The sequence below is a fragment of the Camarhynchus parvulus genome, chromosome 2, assembly GCF_901933205.1.
Source record: "Camarhynchus parvulus chromosome 2, STF_HiC, whole genome shotgun sequence".
Classification (NCBI taxonomy): Eukaryota; Metazoa; Chordata; class Aves; order Passeriformes; family Thraupidae; genus Camarhynchus; species Camarhynchus parvulus.
The window spans coordinates 24,795,353-24,815,501 of record NC_044572.1 but is presented as its reverse complement, the minus strand read 5'-3'; the positions used below and the strand labels follow the sequence as shown (position 1 = coordinate 24,815,501).

The 20,149-nt window shown below is 38.6% G+C and overlaps 1 protein-coding gene across 6 annotated transcripts in view; it reads right to left on the bottom strand.

Annotated features, from left to right (window-relative positions):
* The window catches only part of PPP1R9A (protein phosphatase 1 regulatory subunit 9A), a 130,392-nt gene that overhangs the window by 35,026 nt on the left and 75,217 nt on the right, over window positions 1-20,149 (bottom strand). For all 6 annotated transcript variants that reach the window (XM_030967361.1, XM_030967349.1, XM_030967369.1 and 3 more), the window contains exon 6: window positions 8,061-8,196. In XM_030967361.1, coding sequence (XP_030823221.1) covers window positions 8,061-8,196 — 136 coding nt within the window. The remainder of the gene's footprint in view (window positions 1-8,060; window positions 8,197-20,149) is intronic.

The window sequence follows — 20,149 nt, the reverse complement described above, 5'->3', positions numbered from 1 at the left end:
TTTGATGGTTTCATCCTTTTCCAAGTGAGACCTCTTTTCCATTGAAAGAACTCTCCAAATTTATTTCAGATTTAACAATGAATCTTTTCCAAACAGAAAAAAAAGCAGAATACAACCAACAGGATCTTGATTAGCCGTTAGTAAAGTCATCTGGATGAAGTAATTCTCCAGTGATATTCCATGCTGAATTTGAAAATTCATTGGTTTGTTCTTTATAAACAAATTAACGATAGAAAAGTCACACCCACGCAGAAAGACAACAGTAGGAAAAAGAAACCAAGTGTCAGAGACAAGTTCAGAGTCTGAAGCCAGAGTTTACTCAATTTTCACCCGAATAAGGAGCTGCTTTGAACTAGTTTGGAACAATAACTGTGTGTGTGTCTTGTGTAGGTAAACCATGAGGTGCAAACAATTTGCTGACAAAACAGAATTTTGAAAAATCGTAACCTGCAGTCAGCATCTCAAAAACAAACAAAATAAAACAAAACAACAATACTGAAAAGAAAAGGTTGACGTATTGAACCCCAAGCTGCCTACTCAGTCTTTTGCACGCATGTCTGTGCTCATCTCTCCCCAGTCCTAAGGTGAATGGTACCACCTTGCTCCTGCAGGGCTCCCTCTGGAAGTACAGAGTGCACGGATCACAAACAGCCTGCTGGCTTGCAGATGACTATGCAACACATTATAAAGCAAACACTTCCCTCAGGACCACATCTGGATTTATAAGGCTTGGGACTAAATAAATACATGGAAAAGGAAGGGCGGGGGGACCAGTGAAGTCTTTTTCATGTTTCTACAGTAACACCACCAAAATTTTGACAAAACTATTTAAAGTTTTTCTTCATGAGCTTCCCGTTCCTGAGATGAAGAAACATAATACTATTATCAGAAGTACATTCCCCATAGTGCTAAAATTATCTAGTAGTACAATTTTCTGACAGAAGGACTTTCCAAAACAAGTGGTAAGAACTCAGATGTTTGAACAACAATTTAAACCTCAGCTTCCAACCTTAATTCAGTTTCTCAGCTGTTGTTTAGGCTTATGTGAATCTCTCTAAGCTAAAAAGTAGTGCATGCACGATGTTGACTCTAGGTGGACAGGACACACAGACAGCACATAGAATCATAGAATGGTTTGGGTTAAAAGGAACCTTTAAAGATCATGAAAAACCTACATTCCTCTTTTTTTAAACCACTGAAGTTTTAAAAAACAAAGCCAAAACACACAGAAAGCATAAAATAAGCATAAAATAGTTTAGCAAAATTTTATGTTGAAAGAACTACTAAAAAGCAAGTAAGTCACCAACATGCACAACCATACTTTAAAATAGTCACTGTAAAGCAAGGCACTTTTTTGGTGAGTTACTGCTGCCACTATAAATAGTAACATATTTCAATGAAATAAACAGTAACCATTTATTTTATATTCTTCATGCCTACTAAGCATATATGCCCAAGAATCTCAATAGTCTTCTATTAAAAAAAGCTAACAGCTGGTTTTACTTCTTCTTTCCTTATTTAAGAGAAATAAAGACTACATAGTCCATCTCACTGGAGTTTTCAGGCATGTAAACACTATAGCTAAACAAAACAACACCTGAAATTGTCATTCTGTATGTCTAGATCTTATGCACACACACAAAAACCCTTCTGTTACACTACATCTGTAGTAACTTCTTTATTATTTAGTTTCTATTTTCTTGTCCCTGGCTATGTGCAGTAGCTGTCTAAACTGAAAATTTGGCTGCTGACTCTACTGACTCTTTCATGTAATGAATGTAATGCCACCTTCACACACCCTCAGGGCAACCACAAGCAGAAAGACTAACTCTTAAAATCACACTGAGATTTCAGAGAAATTAATTTTTGTGGGAACAAAATACTAACAGTCCATGTACTTTCCATTTTGCAGTCATTATCCCTGAAACAAATAAGGTAATTCACAACGGTAATTTCTGCATTAAAAGAAATCCTGGTGGGTCCATCAGCAGTGGCAAGGAAATCTCTGAAGCATGCAAAGAGGCAGAAACAGGATCATTAACCAGTAAACTCATGCCCTGCTTATGTAAAACAAAACAGACCTGGCTCAGCTACATGTGCATTATAAAGAAATACATTAATACAAAATCCCATTTACATTTACCGATTTTGGCAAAGGAATAAAACAGATGAATTTAGTTAAAGCTGATTTCTCCAAAGACTTAAGCTAAGAAGAAGTACTGGATACAAAAAAGAAAAATGAACATACATGAAGGAGTAAATTATTGAAAAATTCAAGAGCAGACAATATTCTACCGGCCTCAGGAGCCAGAGTGTTTGAAGAGGAACATTAGGCAGCTACAAATGAACACAAAGGAAAATCTTGCTTCAAATTGTACATAATGAGTGTCAATGAGCACAGTCATTTTTGCTTCATTTAATGAAAAAAGTAGCTGTCAAAGCAAAGCACAGCTCAAGTAAACAAGACACCAGGATGACAAGAACACATTACAGAACACAGAAATAAATGGAACTTTAGCTTTTGTCTTCAAAATAAAGGGATTTCATCTTACAGTCACATGAAAAACAAATTACAGGTTCAAAAGAATCAATGTGTACGCTGAGGAAATATACATCATAAACTACATGAAACATACTTTCCCTGAAAGAATTCTCTCTGCTGACTTTTGTTGCACATGAAACTATCCGACAGTAGTTGTTCACACACTGTGCCACTTAGCTAGAATGTGAAATTCACTATTTTATAAGGAGCAGCAAGGCTCCTTATAAAAAAGCTGTCTTACTTCAAATAACAAAGCTCTATGAGGCAAGAGTTGTCATTGTAACTCCCCAAAGTTCCCTGCAATACATTTTGTTTCCTTATCCAGCAATAGCAATAATATTTTTAACTCCACAGCCAATGAAAACTTACAATCTCTTAAAGTAAAATCTTAGACCCTTCATTCTGTGTTGGTGAGCAGAATTCATCCATGTAAAACCCTGTTTCTCACTTCAGTAGCACTGAGGGCTTAAGCTCGTCCCATCCAAAGCAATAGCTTCTGATATTAGCCATTCCATTTTGCCATATGCAATCACAGCTAATAGCATGAAATTATCAACATGAGCTGCAATTTTCCAGTTCTAAAGGGAAAATGTGTTACCTGCATTGTTTAACTGCCTTAACAGTAAATTTCTGAAATGTGCCTAACACTCCCAACCATAAAGAAGGAGCTGCAGCACCAGCCAGGATAATGCAGACAGACCTTCCCCAAATCACCATAACAAAGGCTGCATCAAGCTACACCTTTTGTTCCTGCTGAAACTCTCCCACAATCAGGGAACACCATTTGAAGAACTATAAAAATAACTCAAGCCCATCTCTTCATCTGATTTTTTCTTTGATGGCTTTATATTTAATTTTTTCAAAAGAGTGAAGAAAAACATAATGGCATAGTATTAATCATTGCTTTTACAGGAATGCATCATATTAATGATGTTGGAAAAAATGTACTCTCTGAAAGATTTGGTTAAAAAAATGTACTCTTTGGGTGTTAAGACATTCAAGTGCACTGCCACTTTTTTTTTTGCATGTGTCAAGATTTTCTTCAATGGTTTTAAATGTTGCTTTGCTCTCAAGCATGTCCTAATGAATGAGAATTTAAAATGAACAAAATATTAGTTTGACTGTTAGTGATATTATAAAACATCACTTGCATTAAACTACTTGTCTGTGGCCACAGAGTGAACAGAATCCTGCAATATATTATTAATTTCACATTTTGCATCAACCCATGCAGCCTTCTGGGGAACAGGTCATCTGCTTTATCTGACTTTTGTCGTTTGCTGTAGAACATGAAGAAGATAATACCAAGTCCAAATCACAATTCCAAGAAATGTCAGTATTTGACTCATATGCACAGAACACTATGTTAATACAGAGAATTCAAAAGGTTTCAGTCAAGGACACAGATTCAGGTCATACTTAGCATACTAAGTAGGAAATACAAAGACAGTGCCTACTTCAAAGTCTTTGAGTTTTATTTTCTGACAGGATGCTACAAATTAAAAGGATGTGGGATTTTGGGAAGCTAGACAAACTGGTGATGGGCAAACTCTGCAGCAGGCTATCTAGAGGCAACATGCTCTCCCAGCTTCACTGGGATTAGCACAGACTCACTAGGAAATGCCAGTGCTGCCTATTGTATGTAACACTTGAGAAATAGCTGATACTCCTGGCTCAAGTGCTTGGCTTGTGGGAGCTTAACAACAAATTGTGAGCTGATGCACACTTATCCTGCTGGTCTTTGCATGGACTCCACTATGAACATCCATTTTATTTTCATGTTCATCGGTTCTGCACAAGGGCCTTATGTTTCCATGCAAAAACTTAAATGAAGGAGCATCCGAAAGCATCCTGCAACCCTGTGGGACCTGCAGCCCATGGTAACAGGAGATTCTGAAATTCAGGGATGCAGGGCATTTATATAGTAAATGACAAGTTTTCAGTATTACTTACACAGTAAATTATATGTATCTTAGAAACACTATGTATTAGTGAAAATCTTGCCCAACAAACAGCTGTCAGGCAACATTCCCGCAAGGCAATGGAATGAGAAGGTAGTAGGGCAAACACTGCATCTCTAAATTTAGTATCCAACTCAAGTCCACTGCCCAGTAGCTGGCAGAAAGCAAAACTGTCTCAGAATACTGCTTTTTAAAATAACTTGGATGCTTCTAGAATACCCACAGGCTCCTTGGGCTATGAAGACTTTCAGAAGCTCCAAAACAGAGGAAATCCAGCCAGCTGGTGACACAGCAAGATAAAACATCAGAACTTGCACACGCCTGGCACACATTCTCTTCCTGTGGTTTAACCACCTCTAACAAACACAAGTCATGTGCCATGACTGCAGGACTCAAACAGATCACTGACTTCCTGCTCTGGAAAACTTAAAATGTCATTGCTGTCCTTGTAGCAGCTTCAGCCTCAGAATTTGGCAGTCTCAAGATAATTTTCTTGTTTATTTATGCAGCTCTGTACCTGGAGATCCATGGTACCATATTTTAAACGGTGTAGGAAAATGAACAGGATGGCTTGACAGCTCTGAGACTGAGCAACCTGTGTAATTCTGTGCTGCCCCAATGCCAAACTCCTTACACTGGCAATCCAAATACTCCTGAACTCCAAGCAGTCAGAGTCACTATTCCCTCTGATAAAAAAGACTCAAAAGGGTACTAATGGTTTTTTTACACTTGTAGATATTCATTCAGCCAGTGCAAACTGAGATTGTCTTGCCCAAAAGGTGCTCTGCTTACCAGAGCCAGAGAATGCAGGGCTGGCGGTGGTGTCTGGCAGCAACATAAACCCAGCCAGACTTGTCCACACAGAGCAAGGTATGCTCAAAGAAGTAATGCTTGTATTTGACAGTAAATGGAGCAGAAGTGCTTGTGGTGACCAAAAATATCTTTGAACTGTGGCTAATGTGCATTAGATGACAGTTTACATCGTGCCAGTTGTCTGGGAATGGTGCAAGCTATGTGAGTAGACCTGGATAGCATAGTCAGGTGGCTAAAGAAGAGTAATATTCAGATTACTGCAGGTATTCAATAAAATCTATTTCTGGTAAGTCTCATAATGAAGAAAGGGAACATGCTACACTGCATACCTTAGTAACTAAACCCCAGCATTTATTCTGAAAATGTTTACCACCCACGTCCCAAATATATACATGGCATCAAGTAGGAAATGGGTATGACCTTCAATGCTCCCAATGTAGTTTTTAAGCACTGCATTTGTCCTCAGGCCTAATTCCTTCTCCTTCCAAAAGAGACAACTGATGAGATCATCTGGATCTCCCCTGGCAGATGTCTTTTCCTTTCTTCCTCCTTTCCTCATATGCAACACAAAACTCTCCTCTGCACTCCAAAGACCATTGCCAAAAATCATGTCATAGTCACAGAGATGGTCACCATCCTCAGTGTAGTGCTAGAATCAGAAAAGATACCTTTAACTCTCTTAATTATGGAAAAATCTGGGAAAAACTTGCCCAATTGTAATTTCTCTCTATGATCCAAAGCACTATCAACAGAAAACACTTTGTTTATTTAGTATCTTTTGTGTAAAATTTATGCAGTGAACAGGACTTAAGAGTTTGTAACCACCAAATTGCAAGGACAAGACACATTACAAAAAGTATCTGATACCTACTCATACCTACTCACCCTGTCCTCTTTCAGTACTGTACTGGGAAACGCTTGCATGGCCATCAGTGTGACAGTGTCACCATCAGCACCCTCACAGCAATAATCCCTACTAAAGGCTGAAGTACTACTAGGATCAGTATTGATAAATAGGGGTTTAACAAAATTTTCTTTATTGCCAGATCTTGCGTAACACCACTGGTGTGGTGCGTGAAGGGAAGAAACACAAACATTTGAGATTTTTTGCAGGTGGATGTGTCCCACAGACAAAAGGTGCAATGCATCAATCACTCACACAGGTCAGCCACACGCCCCTCTACATGCAAGTATACAATGAGAAAGATTTGATCATCAGGCATTTAGGACACCCTTCTCTTGCCTGCATGAAACCAATCAAACTATGCTCGCCATAAAATGGTACTGAAAGTCTTGGAACCCTGACATCTATAGCACACTGCGATGAGTTGTGGAAGTCTCTTTTCCCAAAGCCTAGTTGTTCTATTTTGTTTTTGAAGAGATTGTAAGAGAGTTCCTTCAAGAAACCTCTCGTGAATTTAATTCTAGACTAAAGAGAAGTTAGGAGACTTGCATGTTTCTGTAGTTTGAGGAGGGAGCAGAGAGGATATGGATTTTTCTATCCTTCATGGTCTCCCACAGGCACACATATGTATGCACATATGTACAGCTCTTAATTTATATGAGTTACATATTTTCCTGTGACAGAATTAATTCTAAGTCACATTGAAATATTTTTCTTCTTAATATGGAATTTACAGTATGTGAAAGCATTACGGGGGCTAGGCAGAATTTACTTAGTCTGTTGGGACACTTCTGATTGTTCTGACATACTGCTATTTGAATGGCATGTTTCAAAATCTGAGTATATCCTGATTTTATGTCAAGAGTATTTTTTTTTCTAAAAACAAAAACTAACCTAAATTAAATGCATATCATGAATTCTCTATCTCCCCTTATCTACTGTTCCCTTACACAAAAAAACCCCAAAAAACACCTGGCCCAGGATGAAAACACACTAATACAGGGAGTCTAGCATTACAAATAATATTACTCAAGATGATGTGAAATGATGGCAGTATGCTTGAGCTACAAGGAAGCAGTTTGTTACAAAACCCAGCAGCTTATTTAGGGAGCAACACAGACAGCAGTAGTCTGAAAAAGCTCTCAAAGTATTCTTTCCAAGTATCTTGGTATTTAGGCATACTACGAATTTTATGAGAATGGAAAGAAATTATGGAAATTTTACTGCACAGAGTTGTTACTTTCAAAACCTTTGTATTGGCACTAATTGTAAGCATGAATATGCACTTCAGACAAGGTAGGCTAATTCTCTATCCTGAGGAATATTTGTTCACACAGTAACAAAATCACAGTGAGTGGAAGGAGGGGTCTTACCTAGAATTTCAGAAAACACTCTGACTTAAAAAGAATATCAATTCTTCTAGGAAAAAAGCCCAACATCCTCAATCCCTCTAAAAGTTCGAGGGCAACTTTTACCAGGTTTCACAAAACTTAAACATTTTCACAAAACTTTAATGTTTCAGTGCACAATCAAACAAGCTTTACTCCCTTATTTCAGAAAGGTGTAGGCTTTCGAGGAAGAGGAATGCTTCCAGAAGCATCAACCAACTTGATATTTGCTCTTCTGGAACAAAACAAATACTTTAAATCCATGATGAAAAGTTTTTCTATAAATTTGTTCTTCATTTAGGATGCATCATCAAAATCCATAAAAATCATCAGCAAAGGTAATGGAAAGGTACAAAAGTTGACCTCTGATTGGTAAGTAAAAAGAAGGAATTAGGAATAGAAAAGAGAACATGAAAAAACACCAAACAGTGAAAGACTGGACAGTCTGATACCTCATCATCATCTGCATCATACTGTGCGTAATGCTGCTCCAGCAGCTCTCTCTGGCGGCGTTCTTGCTCTAGAGTTTGGCTGATCAGCTGCGCAACCTCACTCACTTGTCCGGGTTTTTCTCGTCCAATTACAAACCTACACAAAACAACAGTGAAAAAATATTACTTCTACTGTTTACTGAAGTTCTAGGGTTTTAGCAATTTCTACTACAGAGGGTAGCCTTTTTCTCCAAAGATGCATAGTTTTGATGTTTTCAAATGTGTTCTGTGGATGAGATTTGTCACAAGGGCACTGTGTGCAGGAGTAGGAGCGATTAGACCATGACAGGTCTGGTCACATGACAGGAGGGGCAAAACAGAAGGGACCATGACAAGACACCACTCCAAGTTTCATTAAAGTATAATCACTTCCATTCCCTTCAGAGCCATGTATTTTCCAGAAGGCTACAGAAGACCAGGCTGTCATGGGTGCTCAGTAAGAGCACAGGCACACTTATGGCAGCTTATAGTGAAAGGAACATGCATGAGAGTAACTCCTCCCCACTCTGACTTAGAAGTTCTCTTCCATTTCTGAGCTTTATATTTGTATTCCTCCAGTCTTAGAAAACAGAATCTATTTCCACATTTTAAAATCTGACAGACATTATTTCCTTAATTTTAAGCTGCATTTAAATCTGTCTTTTATTTAATGAACTTCTGTTGCTAAGGAACGTTTTCTCCACTGTGAGCTACTGACGAACACTGGGTGAACACTTCCTTGGCTTAACAAAACACAAGGGAAGTGCCTCTTTCATGGTTGAGACTTACAAGAATGCTTCTCAGTCTTGCTTTCAGCAACTAGAACTCAGAATTTGTTAGGATTGTAACCCCTTTTTTTTTTCAGCACAGTAGCACAACCATATTTAGATATGTTTTTATCTCCAGAACTAATCATAAACACCCATTACACAGTACCAACACACTGTGAATTACTGAACAAAAGCACAATTTAAAGATGTCAAGCTGAAGAATTATTTTCTTAGAAGGCTAAAAAGATAATTAGGTAATTACAGATGAAAGAAGTATTATGTAGAGCTGAAAAGCACAATTAGGTGACACTGAGATACTGGATATAGTAAATTATTTGTTCCCACAACTTTTGGCTCAAATGATGAATTTAACTTATTATTTGAATGTGGGCAGAAATGTGCATTCTACCCCATGTATGAAAACTCTTTTCGTTTGTACTGCCTATCACTGTTAAAATACCTTGGGATTTGTCATCCATGTGTAAGTCAACTTCCCAACAGCCTACTTCCTGTGACAAATAATTTTTCAGATTCTATGAAGTCAGGCACTACAGAAAGGACTGCAATTTGGAGATTATTTCAACAACACCAAAATATCCAAGCTACTAATTACTCCAAAAATGATAAGAAAGGTGAAAATTAGTAACTCCATTTGAAATAATGTAACTCCATTTGAAATAAGGTGCTCTGAAAATAATTTGCAAGAAAGTGTCTTAGCTTAGAAACACCAACAGCAAATACAGCAGAAACTAGAAGAGAATCAAGGCAATAACATCAGCATTTTAATCCTGATCTAAACAGATCACAGTCTGGCACTCACATCCCACTATTACAAAATACGACATTAGTTCTCAGTAATGATAAAGACCTTGGGCTGAAAGAAAAAGAATATTTCTTCATGGCCCCTACACTTCATCTGTTCTGCATACTGACTCACACACAGATCCTGTTTCCTCTAAATTTTGATTTTAGAGCCAAGTATTACAAAGACTAAACCAGTCATGTTTTCAGACTCAACTGGGAGTAACAATGAACTTTTGAAATTACTAAAGGAAGTAAAAAAAGGATTTAACCCGTATCTGCTACTTGTTTGTTTCCTCTAATGTAAAAACAAATTAAAATTGTATATGGAAAAAAAATTCTATTTAAAAAAAACATTTTAAGCAAAATTATGCATGAGTATATTACTTACACATAGTAGAGAGAGCACCACATTTGTAAACATTTGAGGGAGATGCTCAATGTGTAAAGTTATGAAACCACACAAAGTGATGCAAATATTGGATTCCCTCTGGCCCTTTGCCTGGTAATTCACCTTCCTTGGAAAATACAAGACTCAAAATACTTCATACAATCACCTTTTACACTGAAAACTTAGAATAGACAACATATAATGCATCCAAAGTCTTGTAACTCCTGATAATTTAGAAATGGTTTTTGACACATTAGACTGTAATGCAGTAATATTTTCATACAGACAAACAAAATTAGGTAGGATGTAAAATATGAAGCCTTATTAATTTAGTTTTTTTTTCACATGCCAAAGCCACAGTTCACAGTGATGTGATTTTCAAGGCTTGAATCACATTTAAAAATGAAGTTACTCCATGATACCCAAAGCTGTTCAATGACATATGAAAAAAGTCTCCAAGCAATGACAAAGTTTAAAGCAAATGTTTTCCAAAATAGAAATATACTAGTAATGTTCGAACTAAACTTTATTGCTTTATAGTGAGGCATATCCAAAATGTCTGAAAAAAAGTTTTTAGAAGCATTCAATCTACAGGTGATGTCAGTTCTAGACAAAGAACAGTAAATTGTAAAATGGGATACTATGTTTCCAGCAATTACAACTTTTACAAATGAAACCAAACTTTCTGTCATTTTACATTAAATAATCTTAACAATACCATGCATATAACTATACTTAACTGGTAATTGAGATAAACCATAAATTCTAAAGTTACATTTTAAAGAGAGCTGAATAAAAGTAACTTAGAAAACCATAAAGCAGGGGCAGTTATTAAAACTCTAAGCATTAATTAGATATTTATTCACAGAATAGCTTTAAATACAAGAAATATCATAATCTGAAGTGCTTAAATATGAGAAAGAAACATAAGGCTGTGATTCACTGACCAAAAAATCCATTACTGAACCATAATACACACACTTCAACAAAGTAGCTAATTATATATTTCAAATGACTTTGGCTCAACAAAATCAATCACATGCATTTCAGACTTCATTAGCTAATCTCAAGGGCCAGAAGTATTATAAGAAAGAACTATACATTCTGTCAGCAATAATACATTTGAGAAGCTGGTCATGATTTTGGATATGAGACAAATGAGCATTTCACAGCCTTTAAACCACATCATAATAATATTCCCCTAGATTATTAAAGGCAGCAAATTCAAAATAAACCCCAGCAAATTTATGATACAGCAATCACTGTACTAAATTTTAGGTCATTACTGATTTTTTCTGAAGTCTGCAAAAAAGAAGGAAGGAGAAGGAGAGAGGCAGGGCATGAACTGCCCTTGACACTCAAGAGTTACATGCAATTTAGTTGAATTACCAGCCGTGAAATATTCTTTGTGGTTGTGGTTAAAATGAACAGGGATGGAGCTAAAAATATAATTAATATTTGACTCTATAATGGATTTTAGAGTATCTAAAAGAATTATGTGTCTTGAGAAATTGAAAATTAATTACAGTAGTGATGGTTAAGAAAAGCATTCCACTGAAATTGGAAGCAACTCCTACATCTCCTGCAATCCATGATTTAAATATTTTACAGCACACTTGATACACAGCCTTCTGTATATGTCCAGCTTGTATTAAAAGAGGATCTGCAGACCTATGCTTCTTGAAATAACTTATTGATTTTTTATCAACTGTGGAAACCAGAAACATTATTATAAAAATTAATTAAAATATTTCCACTTTGAAAATAACTGGTACTAAAAAAAAAAAGTGAAGGCACCAAATCTGTGATGTGAAACTAAAGTTCTGCAGCACACACTTTTAGTGAAATGAGTTAACGATTTCTCCTGAAAATACTTCAGGAATTATGTGCTCAGTTAAAAATACATTAGCATGGTTTCCTTAAATCCAACAAAAATCAAGAATACAGCAAACAAATTCTAAGAAACAATGGTGGGTTTGCTGTAACAGTATTCAAAATCTTCTCTTCTAACCTTTCCTAAAATACAGTTTGGTACAGTAAATGTACAAATGTAAAAAATGTACAGTGAAATTCATTCAGGGAGTTTTACAGTCAGATGCCTCATCCCTGGAACTGTTCAAGGCCAGTGTGGATGAGGCTTGAAGTAACCTACTCTACTGGAAGGTGTCCCTGACAACAGAAGAGGGGGTTGGAATTAAATGAACTTTAAGGTTCCTTCTAACTCAAACCATTCTATGATTTTTGAAATGGTTTTCCTCTGAGCTTTAAAGTCTGAAGCTGCATCAGCTGCCATTTATCTCATTTATTTCAAGATGTCTTCAATTACCTACTCTGGCTGCTTCCATTAGGTTAACAGCCACATAATTAATCTGAAGTGCAAAAGGGGCGTGAATCCTGTTAAGAAAGCAGTTTCATTTAGTCACAGCAGCACAAGCTGGAATTTGTGTGGTTACAATGAACAAGACCAACCTCTCCCAAACAGCACTCTCAAATGCAGAAGTCACTGACTGCACATAAGAAATTCACAACCTATGAGCTTCCGTTACACCCCTTGATATGAAATTATGTGAAACTCATAAACATTCCGAATAATTTCAGTTGGAAGGAAACCAGTCCAACTTAAGCCCCTGACTTGAAAAGAAGGCCAACTTTGTCATGGCCTTGATCAGAATTACCCTTGCTGCAACTTCTCTCCATTGCCTGTTATTTTGTCCCTTTGTACCAAGAGTACGAAGAATCTGGGTTTATCCATTCTGCCTCATGGAAGGTAGCTGAGACAGCAGTAAGATGCCTGACATTCCATTCTTTTCTTTCTACTGAAGATGCTCTTTCCACCTCTTCCCAGGATGCTGCCTGCTCATCTGCTCTCTAGCTCACAGTGTTGCAAGGGATGCTGCTCCAGGTGCCTGACTCACACCAGCCCTTGCCTCACAAGGTTTCTGTCAGCCCATTCCTGCAGGCTGTTAAGATCCTGTGATTGCAGCCCTTTGTCACCCTATCTACCTCATGTGCAAACTTATCCACCCAGCCCACCCCTGCATCAGAATCCACCCAGCCCACTCCCGCAACAGAGATAGGCATGTGCACAGCAATCTTTAAAGCTACCAGGCTGGAACCAAGAGGACTGGTAGAGAGAAACAGAAAAGGCCTGATAAGTGATCCAAAACTCCAATGCAAACAAGTGAAGAACTCTGCCTGGAGCTCAGCACCCTTAGTAACACAATGAAGTGATGACCATCAGTGAATGAAAGTGGCAATGACTGCAGTTATTCAAGGTCACATAAGAAACATCTAAGAGGGCAATCTGTGTAATATCTAGCGCACGATGCTGGCTCTATGAAGCCAGTACAGATAAGCAGACTTTGGGAAGAGCCTACAAGGACCCTGGAGATCAAGTTGCCAGTAAGATGAACAGTTATGCAGAAGCTCTGCAGCCTCTATCCTTGTCCCCAGACCCAGGATGAAGTATCCTGAATTTAAAAACAGACAGAAGGACCTCAACTTACCACTTTTGGTTAGAAGGGACAATGCCATGAGCAGGGACACCTTTTACTAAATCAGGTTACTCAGGGCCCCATTCAGTCCGGCCTTGAACAGTTCCAGGGATGAGGCATCTACAAATTTTCTGAGAAATCTGTTCCAGTGCCTCATTACCCCATGAGTAAAGAACTTTCTAATCTCTAACACAAATCTCTCTTCTTTTAGTTTAAAACCATTCCCCCTTGTCCTATCATTATCTGTGTAAAAAGTCACTCTACCTCTTTTATACAAGTCCCTTTTCATTGCTGGAAGGTACTATAAAGTCTCCTCTGAGTCTTTGCTTCTCCTGGCTGAAAAATTCCAGCACTCCCAAACTGTCTCCAGGAGAGGTGCTCCAGCCCTCTCATCAACTCTGTGGTCACCTCTGGACTCACAGCAACAAGTTCACTTTCTTGTGCTGGGGACCCCAGAGATGGATGCAGCACTGCAGGTGGCGTCTCACAAGGCAGAGAACAGAGGCAGAATCACCTCCCTGACCCTGATGGCCATTCCTCTTTTGGTGCTGGCCCAGGATGTGGTTTACCTTCTGGACAAACTGTGGAATCAGTGGTACTCGTGGATGAGCAGCAAAATCACAGATTAAGCATCAGAAAAGCCTCAGCAGACTCTCCAGAGCATCTTGGATAGAAGCCCCTGATAAACTATGCTACTATCAACACTAAATGGATATTGAGTCAGACAATTAGGCAGTCATGTAAAAAACCCACACAATAATATCAGTGCACTTAGATTAATTATTCCTCCAGAAATCAATTCTAGTCTAGGGCCTCACTGACACATTAGCTTTACTCAAGAGTACTTCAAAATTAGCCAAGGGATTCAATGTTTTGGCACCTCTCCAGATTCTGGTCCTTACATTGCTCTGTTCTTCTGAGAGTGCATGTTAAGAATCAATTCCATCTCTTTCCAGACAGCCTGACAGTATTCCAACAAAATCCTTCCTTAAAAGGTTTCCTTGAATACAGGGTGATAATTTAATTGGCATTTGCTATAGCACCACACAACTCTTATGGGAATGCCCACTTCAAAGAAACACATTTGTAAATCCGTGCTTCAACATACCTGAAAGCAGACACTTCGGTTCAGAAGGTACAAGTGCTAGCAGGCCATGTTTCTAAAAAAACCAGATTGCTTTTTCAGGTGAGATCTGTCTTCCCTCGCCCTCATCCTTGCTGGCATCCAGAGGGAAGAAATCCAGGAAGAAAATACAGGTAGGTCACAAGTAAGCTTCTGAGTTCAGACCATGTCCTTAATCTGGATGATTAGATGATCCAGATTCTAGGCAAGACATACCATCCTCACAGCACAGTCCAGCTAAATGCTCCTACAGCACCATGCATACAGTTTGGTGAGTTATCCTGCAAGGATGAACTGCAGGTACTTCTGCCCAGCTGTCACAATATTGTATCCCATTAATCAAGGTGCACCAAAACTGTGTGGGAGCTTCCACAAAATAGTGTCTTGGATGAAGGAGTAAAAAAATTAGCTAAATAAACATATATGATGATATTTCAGTTGCAGGATTAGGAGGTTATGTTTAGATCCAATCAAGTTGAGGATGAACTAATACAAAACCTGTCAAGTTGTTCCTTTTTCCAGGAAAAGAAAAGCTGCTCCTAATGAAATCTAGTCCCACTAAACCTTACTCATTCACGTTATATTTAATTTTAAAAGTCATGCTCCAATACCTAGAAAAATAGTTTATAATTCAGACAAAATATTTAAGTATTTCTTTATATATTTCACACTCAAACATATAATTTCCTGTCCAAATGCGTAAATATTTTTTTTTAAATTGCCATAAAATTCAAATTAGCAAGAAATAAAGACACAGGAGCTATGTTCATGCCAGTAAATCACACAGTGCCAGGGAATGCTTCCAAGTACTAGTAACCGGTCATCATATTAAAATTGTATTTTACATCACTGAAACAGTCTTGGAAACAGCTTGACCCAAGTTAACTAATACTCTACTAAAGAATAGTCAGAACAGTCCAGGAGCAAAGGCTAGGAGTCAGCTTGGATGTTTCCAATGGACAATTTGGATGTGGCCACCCTGCTCAGAAAGGTACAACTCTTCAGGGTAGGAGCCCCAACCACGCTGGTGCCAGCTGGCCTCAGCACAAAGAACAGCCCAAGGCACAGCTTGCCTACTCCACAGGCACAGCCAAGGAATATAAACCAGCTAAGCAGTGATGAATGCAGCCTTATCTCACCCATGCTAAGGGGTCAGAGGACTCTGGAGTAATTTTTCATGTTCAGCACACTACTCCTGGTAGTCTTACAGGACAATTACCAGTACTTGTAGGAGTAATTTGCAGAAACCAGAAAGAAAACATATGATGGAATCTTTAGTGTAACCACAGTGGATTAAACAGGAGAAATTTACACTACTTTAGCACACAGCACCACACATTTAGTTTCTGCAGGATCCATAAATCAGGTTTTTCAAAGAAGCAGAAAGTGCACCAAGCACACATGGCTTCTGAAGCAGCCCAGCATGAAGTCCAGCTCAGCAATCAGCACTGCAGAGCAAAGGGATTTTCTTTCCTTCTCTTTTTATCTCCTCAGCTCCAGCACTTGAATTCAAGGAAAAAGAAATAGACAAGGAAAGGAAGAACAAAACCACAACCCCCAGAAAACAGATAACACAACCCAACTCTCTGAAGCAGACATGGAGTGTGGTATCTTCTGGTTTGGGTCCTGTCTCATTACCCAGTAATTAGCAGCCCTGCCGCTGCCACAAAGTGGATCTGCACTATGGAATGCCTGCAAATTTTGAAGGACCCAACTGTTTCACAGGGTAAGAGCACAGGCAGGCAAAGTCAGAAGGAGCAAAAGAAAATCTGCACAGGAATGCACACTGGGAGAGGAGGATTATCACCTAGACAAGGCAGGCACAACAAAGGCAGGCTGCTCAGTGTTACTGTCAGCAGCAGCATTCCCATCGGGGCACTCTGCTGCTGGCTGGGTCCTGTGGCAGACTTCATCTGTCCCCTGCACTGCCTCAGCTCTTGCAAAGACCTGACTGTATAAACTGCACTTCCAGATGCTGTGATGGCAAACAAAACTAACAGCAGGCATGCAAATACTATTTTAGGCAATGGTGTATTTTTCAGAAAAAATTCACCTCAAGATGGGGTGAGGAATTAGCTGCGGAAGGAATAAATGATAATTCACATTGATGTTAATGAACAATCAATTATTTTTACTTTTTACCCTTTAAATGCTCCTTGCATAAGAGCTATATAAATGTAAAAATTTGTATGAAAGATTCCACTTTCAATTTAGTATGAGATAAAATTAGGCTATGAACTAAGTGGGAGTTGAGACAGAACCCTGCTTTGAATTAAAACTTTCCAGATAAGAAAGAACAAAAAACGGCAATAAATTATTCTTTATTAGAACAGAGAATAGTTAATAGTGAAAAGCCAGAGGGCTGGATATTTGCACTGCTGTTGTTGGAACATATTCTTTAATGATCTAGAAGATTAATTAGACATGGCAAAATTGGCTAACCAATTATTTAAGATGGAAAGACTTTGATCCATTTCAGCAGAATTTAAATAAACAAAAGCAGGTAAACTCATTGGCAGGTTAGAATTAAAACAATTAATAACTTTCAGGGTGGTACACATCACAATAAACCGAACAGGTTTGCACAGGCTCTGTGTGGTTCCCTAAAAAAAATTCAAGAATTGACTCAGAAAGCACCATGAGAGCATCCGCTCAGTGCCTAGCAACAGTGTGGAAAGCCATGAAAATGTTTAGTCACATTCATACAACAGGATACGGAAGGAGGACACAGAATTTAAACAGTAAAACACTGAATTTGGTTAACTTCTTTAAAAGAAACCTTTCAGAGGAAAGTAAAGATGCTAAAAGCATACAAGCAGCATATGAAGGACTGGGATTTTTGATGATTCTCTCATGCAAGATCCTTTCTCTTTCTCCTTATCAATCCATTAAGTCTTCCAAGAACCATGTCCTCCTTTCCTGGGACCCTGCCTCTCCCAGAGCTGTGTGAGCACAAATCTTTGTATTCAGTAACTATGATAATAGGATAAAATTTTCTCTATGAAAGAACTAGATTTTTTTCTCCTGTGAGTATGTTCAAAGAAAAAGAAATAAAATTCCCTGGAGGCATACAGCTTTTTGAGTGAGCTTTCTCTGGTGGAGACCGTAGGGTCTCCCAGAACCCTTTCAGCATGATGAACAGGGGAAGAAAGTGTGGTCACAAAGGCTAAACATCACCCAAGCAGCCTCAAAGAACAGGTCTGATACTCAACACCACAGACCACGGGGAGACTGCAAGCAAAACAACACAGGAGAAATTCCATGACAGGATGGGATTCCCACTGTCAAGCTGTCTCCTTATCCTGTCTTTTATGACTGCGGCACCACTTGCAAACTTCAAACTGATGGATTACATCCTAAATGGGGTCAAAAGAAGCACAGCACAATTAGTGGTATTAGTGTGGCACTGCCCTCTGAACCACTAATCTTAGAGCAGGGGCAACAGTCAACAATACTGAAAACAACACACATTTCAAATCCCTCCTATATATAATCAAATTCTGAAATCCACTAATATGAGATATTAGTGAACTAAACAGTTATGTAAAATTATAAAGAAGACTTGATATTTACATCAATTGAAATAGCATTCATAGTTGTATTTGCCTGATTAGAGTCACGAGGATACTAATTCTCATCCTGAAAAGCAGAAACTGATTGCCAGCTGGGATTATGAAAGAATTCCATCTCTTGCCTTTGCCTCATAGGCTACCAGAGTACATCTGCTGGGTACTGATTATCTTTCTAGAAAACATTATAAGAAAGAATAATTTAATTTATTATCACTGTGGAAGTCAAACTGGTTGAGCCAATGATCTTTCATTAGGGTATGATGACTCTGCTGGATAATCCAATACTGCAAACAATGGATAAAATAACCGCAGATGCTTTTTACATTTGTTCTTCCTTCACCTCCTCTCAGCCTCACCTAGAGCAGTTCAAAAGGTAAAAGCCATGCCTTCATTTTCACAAATTCTTTACTATGTCAGCTACAGAGAGTCTGGATACATTTTTTCTGGTAGAAAAATTGCAAAAATCTATTCTAGGTCAACGACTTCCACTGTCAGTATCATTCAAAGGGTTCAGAAGGCTCAAAGGAGAAAAATAAATCACGAAGTATTGGTATTATGCAAGCTCTATGAAGAGGTATTGACTGCATTTATTGCAAAGAATTAAGAAGCGGCTTTAATGTCATTCCATTCATGAGCGTCCTTTCTTTGCAACTGATCTCACATACTAAACCCTGCTATAAAAACCAGCATGCACTTTGACTAGATTAAGGACAAAATGACTTCAGATACCTAATGCTGAGGGATATAAATGTGAAGTAATGCCTGTGAAAGGCACTCAAATCTCTGTGTGTACAGGACACCAGGCAGAAGAAAGGCACAGATTTTGTATGCTATGATCACAAAGATAACTATGCCTATTAAAGCAGTTCTATCAACCCCATCAAGCTGACACTATTGAACAGCAGATATGCGAGTAAGTGTGAATGTGATTCCCCCTGTGAAGGAAGGATTTGTGAAGCTGCCTTGCCTTGGATCAGGTGAGGTGTGCTTGTACACTACCTAAACACAGGCAGTCAGCTGGGACATTCTCCTCAGGAAAGGCAGGAGGGGTTTATAGAGCAGCAACCTCTTCCCCTGCTCCTGCCTCCTGCAGTGACACGGATCATTAATGCTGCTGCCATGGGAATGGTGCACTCCAAGGGCAGGAGTACTGCACTCCCTGCACTGCTCCCTGCACTGCCAGCAGCAGAATGACAGCTGGGGACAAGAAAGGCATTTTGCCCCAGCAGACCCTCCCATGTTGTCCCTAATGCTCTGGAGGAGTTCAAGTGCAGAGGTTTTCACTGTCTGCCAAAGGTGGTGATGAGGCATTCTCCATCCTAGCTCTAACACTGCAGGAAAGAGGATCTGTCAGAAACCAATTCTTCTCACCACAAAACAAGCAGTAGGCAAGGCTCTTTTGTCACATGTCAAAAGAAGAACAGTCAGGAAGTTAAAAATACCTTATTTTCTTTCATATCTAAATTCATCAATATTAGCTCTTACTTTCTTTATAAGCAAATGTTCAAACCTGTATTGAAGCCAAAACGTCAAGCATACTGAAATATGTGTCTCCAAAAAACTGCTTTCTGGAACCATTTTTCATTTTGTGCAACTAAAACCAATGTAGAGCATCAAGCCACAAAACTGTCCAGGACTTGACCAGAAGCTAAGCAGGAGTCTGTGCCACACAAGGCTTGGCTACCTTGTCAAGTCTCACTCCCAGCCTACCACAAACCAGGGAAAACATCATGCATTTCTCAGCTGGCTTCCATAAAGTGGAAAGAAGTCTTTCTGAGCATTTTTTTCTGTGAAGTTTAAAATGAAAAAAGAATGAGGAAGTTGCACCAAATTCTACCCATTTCTTTCCTCTAATTAGAAATACACATTAGTAAGATACTGCCAATCACATGGTATGCTGTTTATGTATACATGATTAAT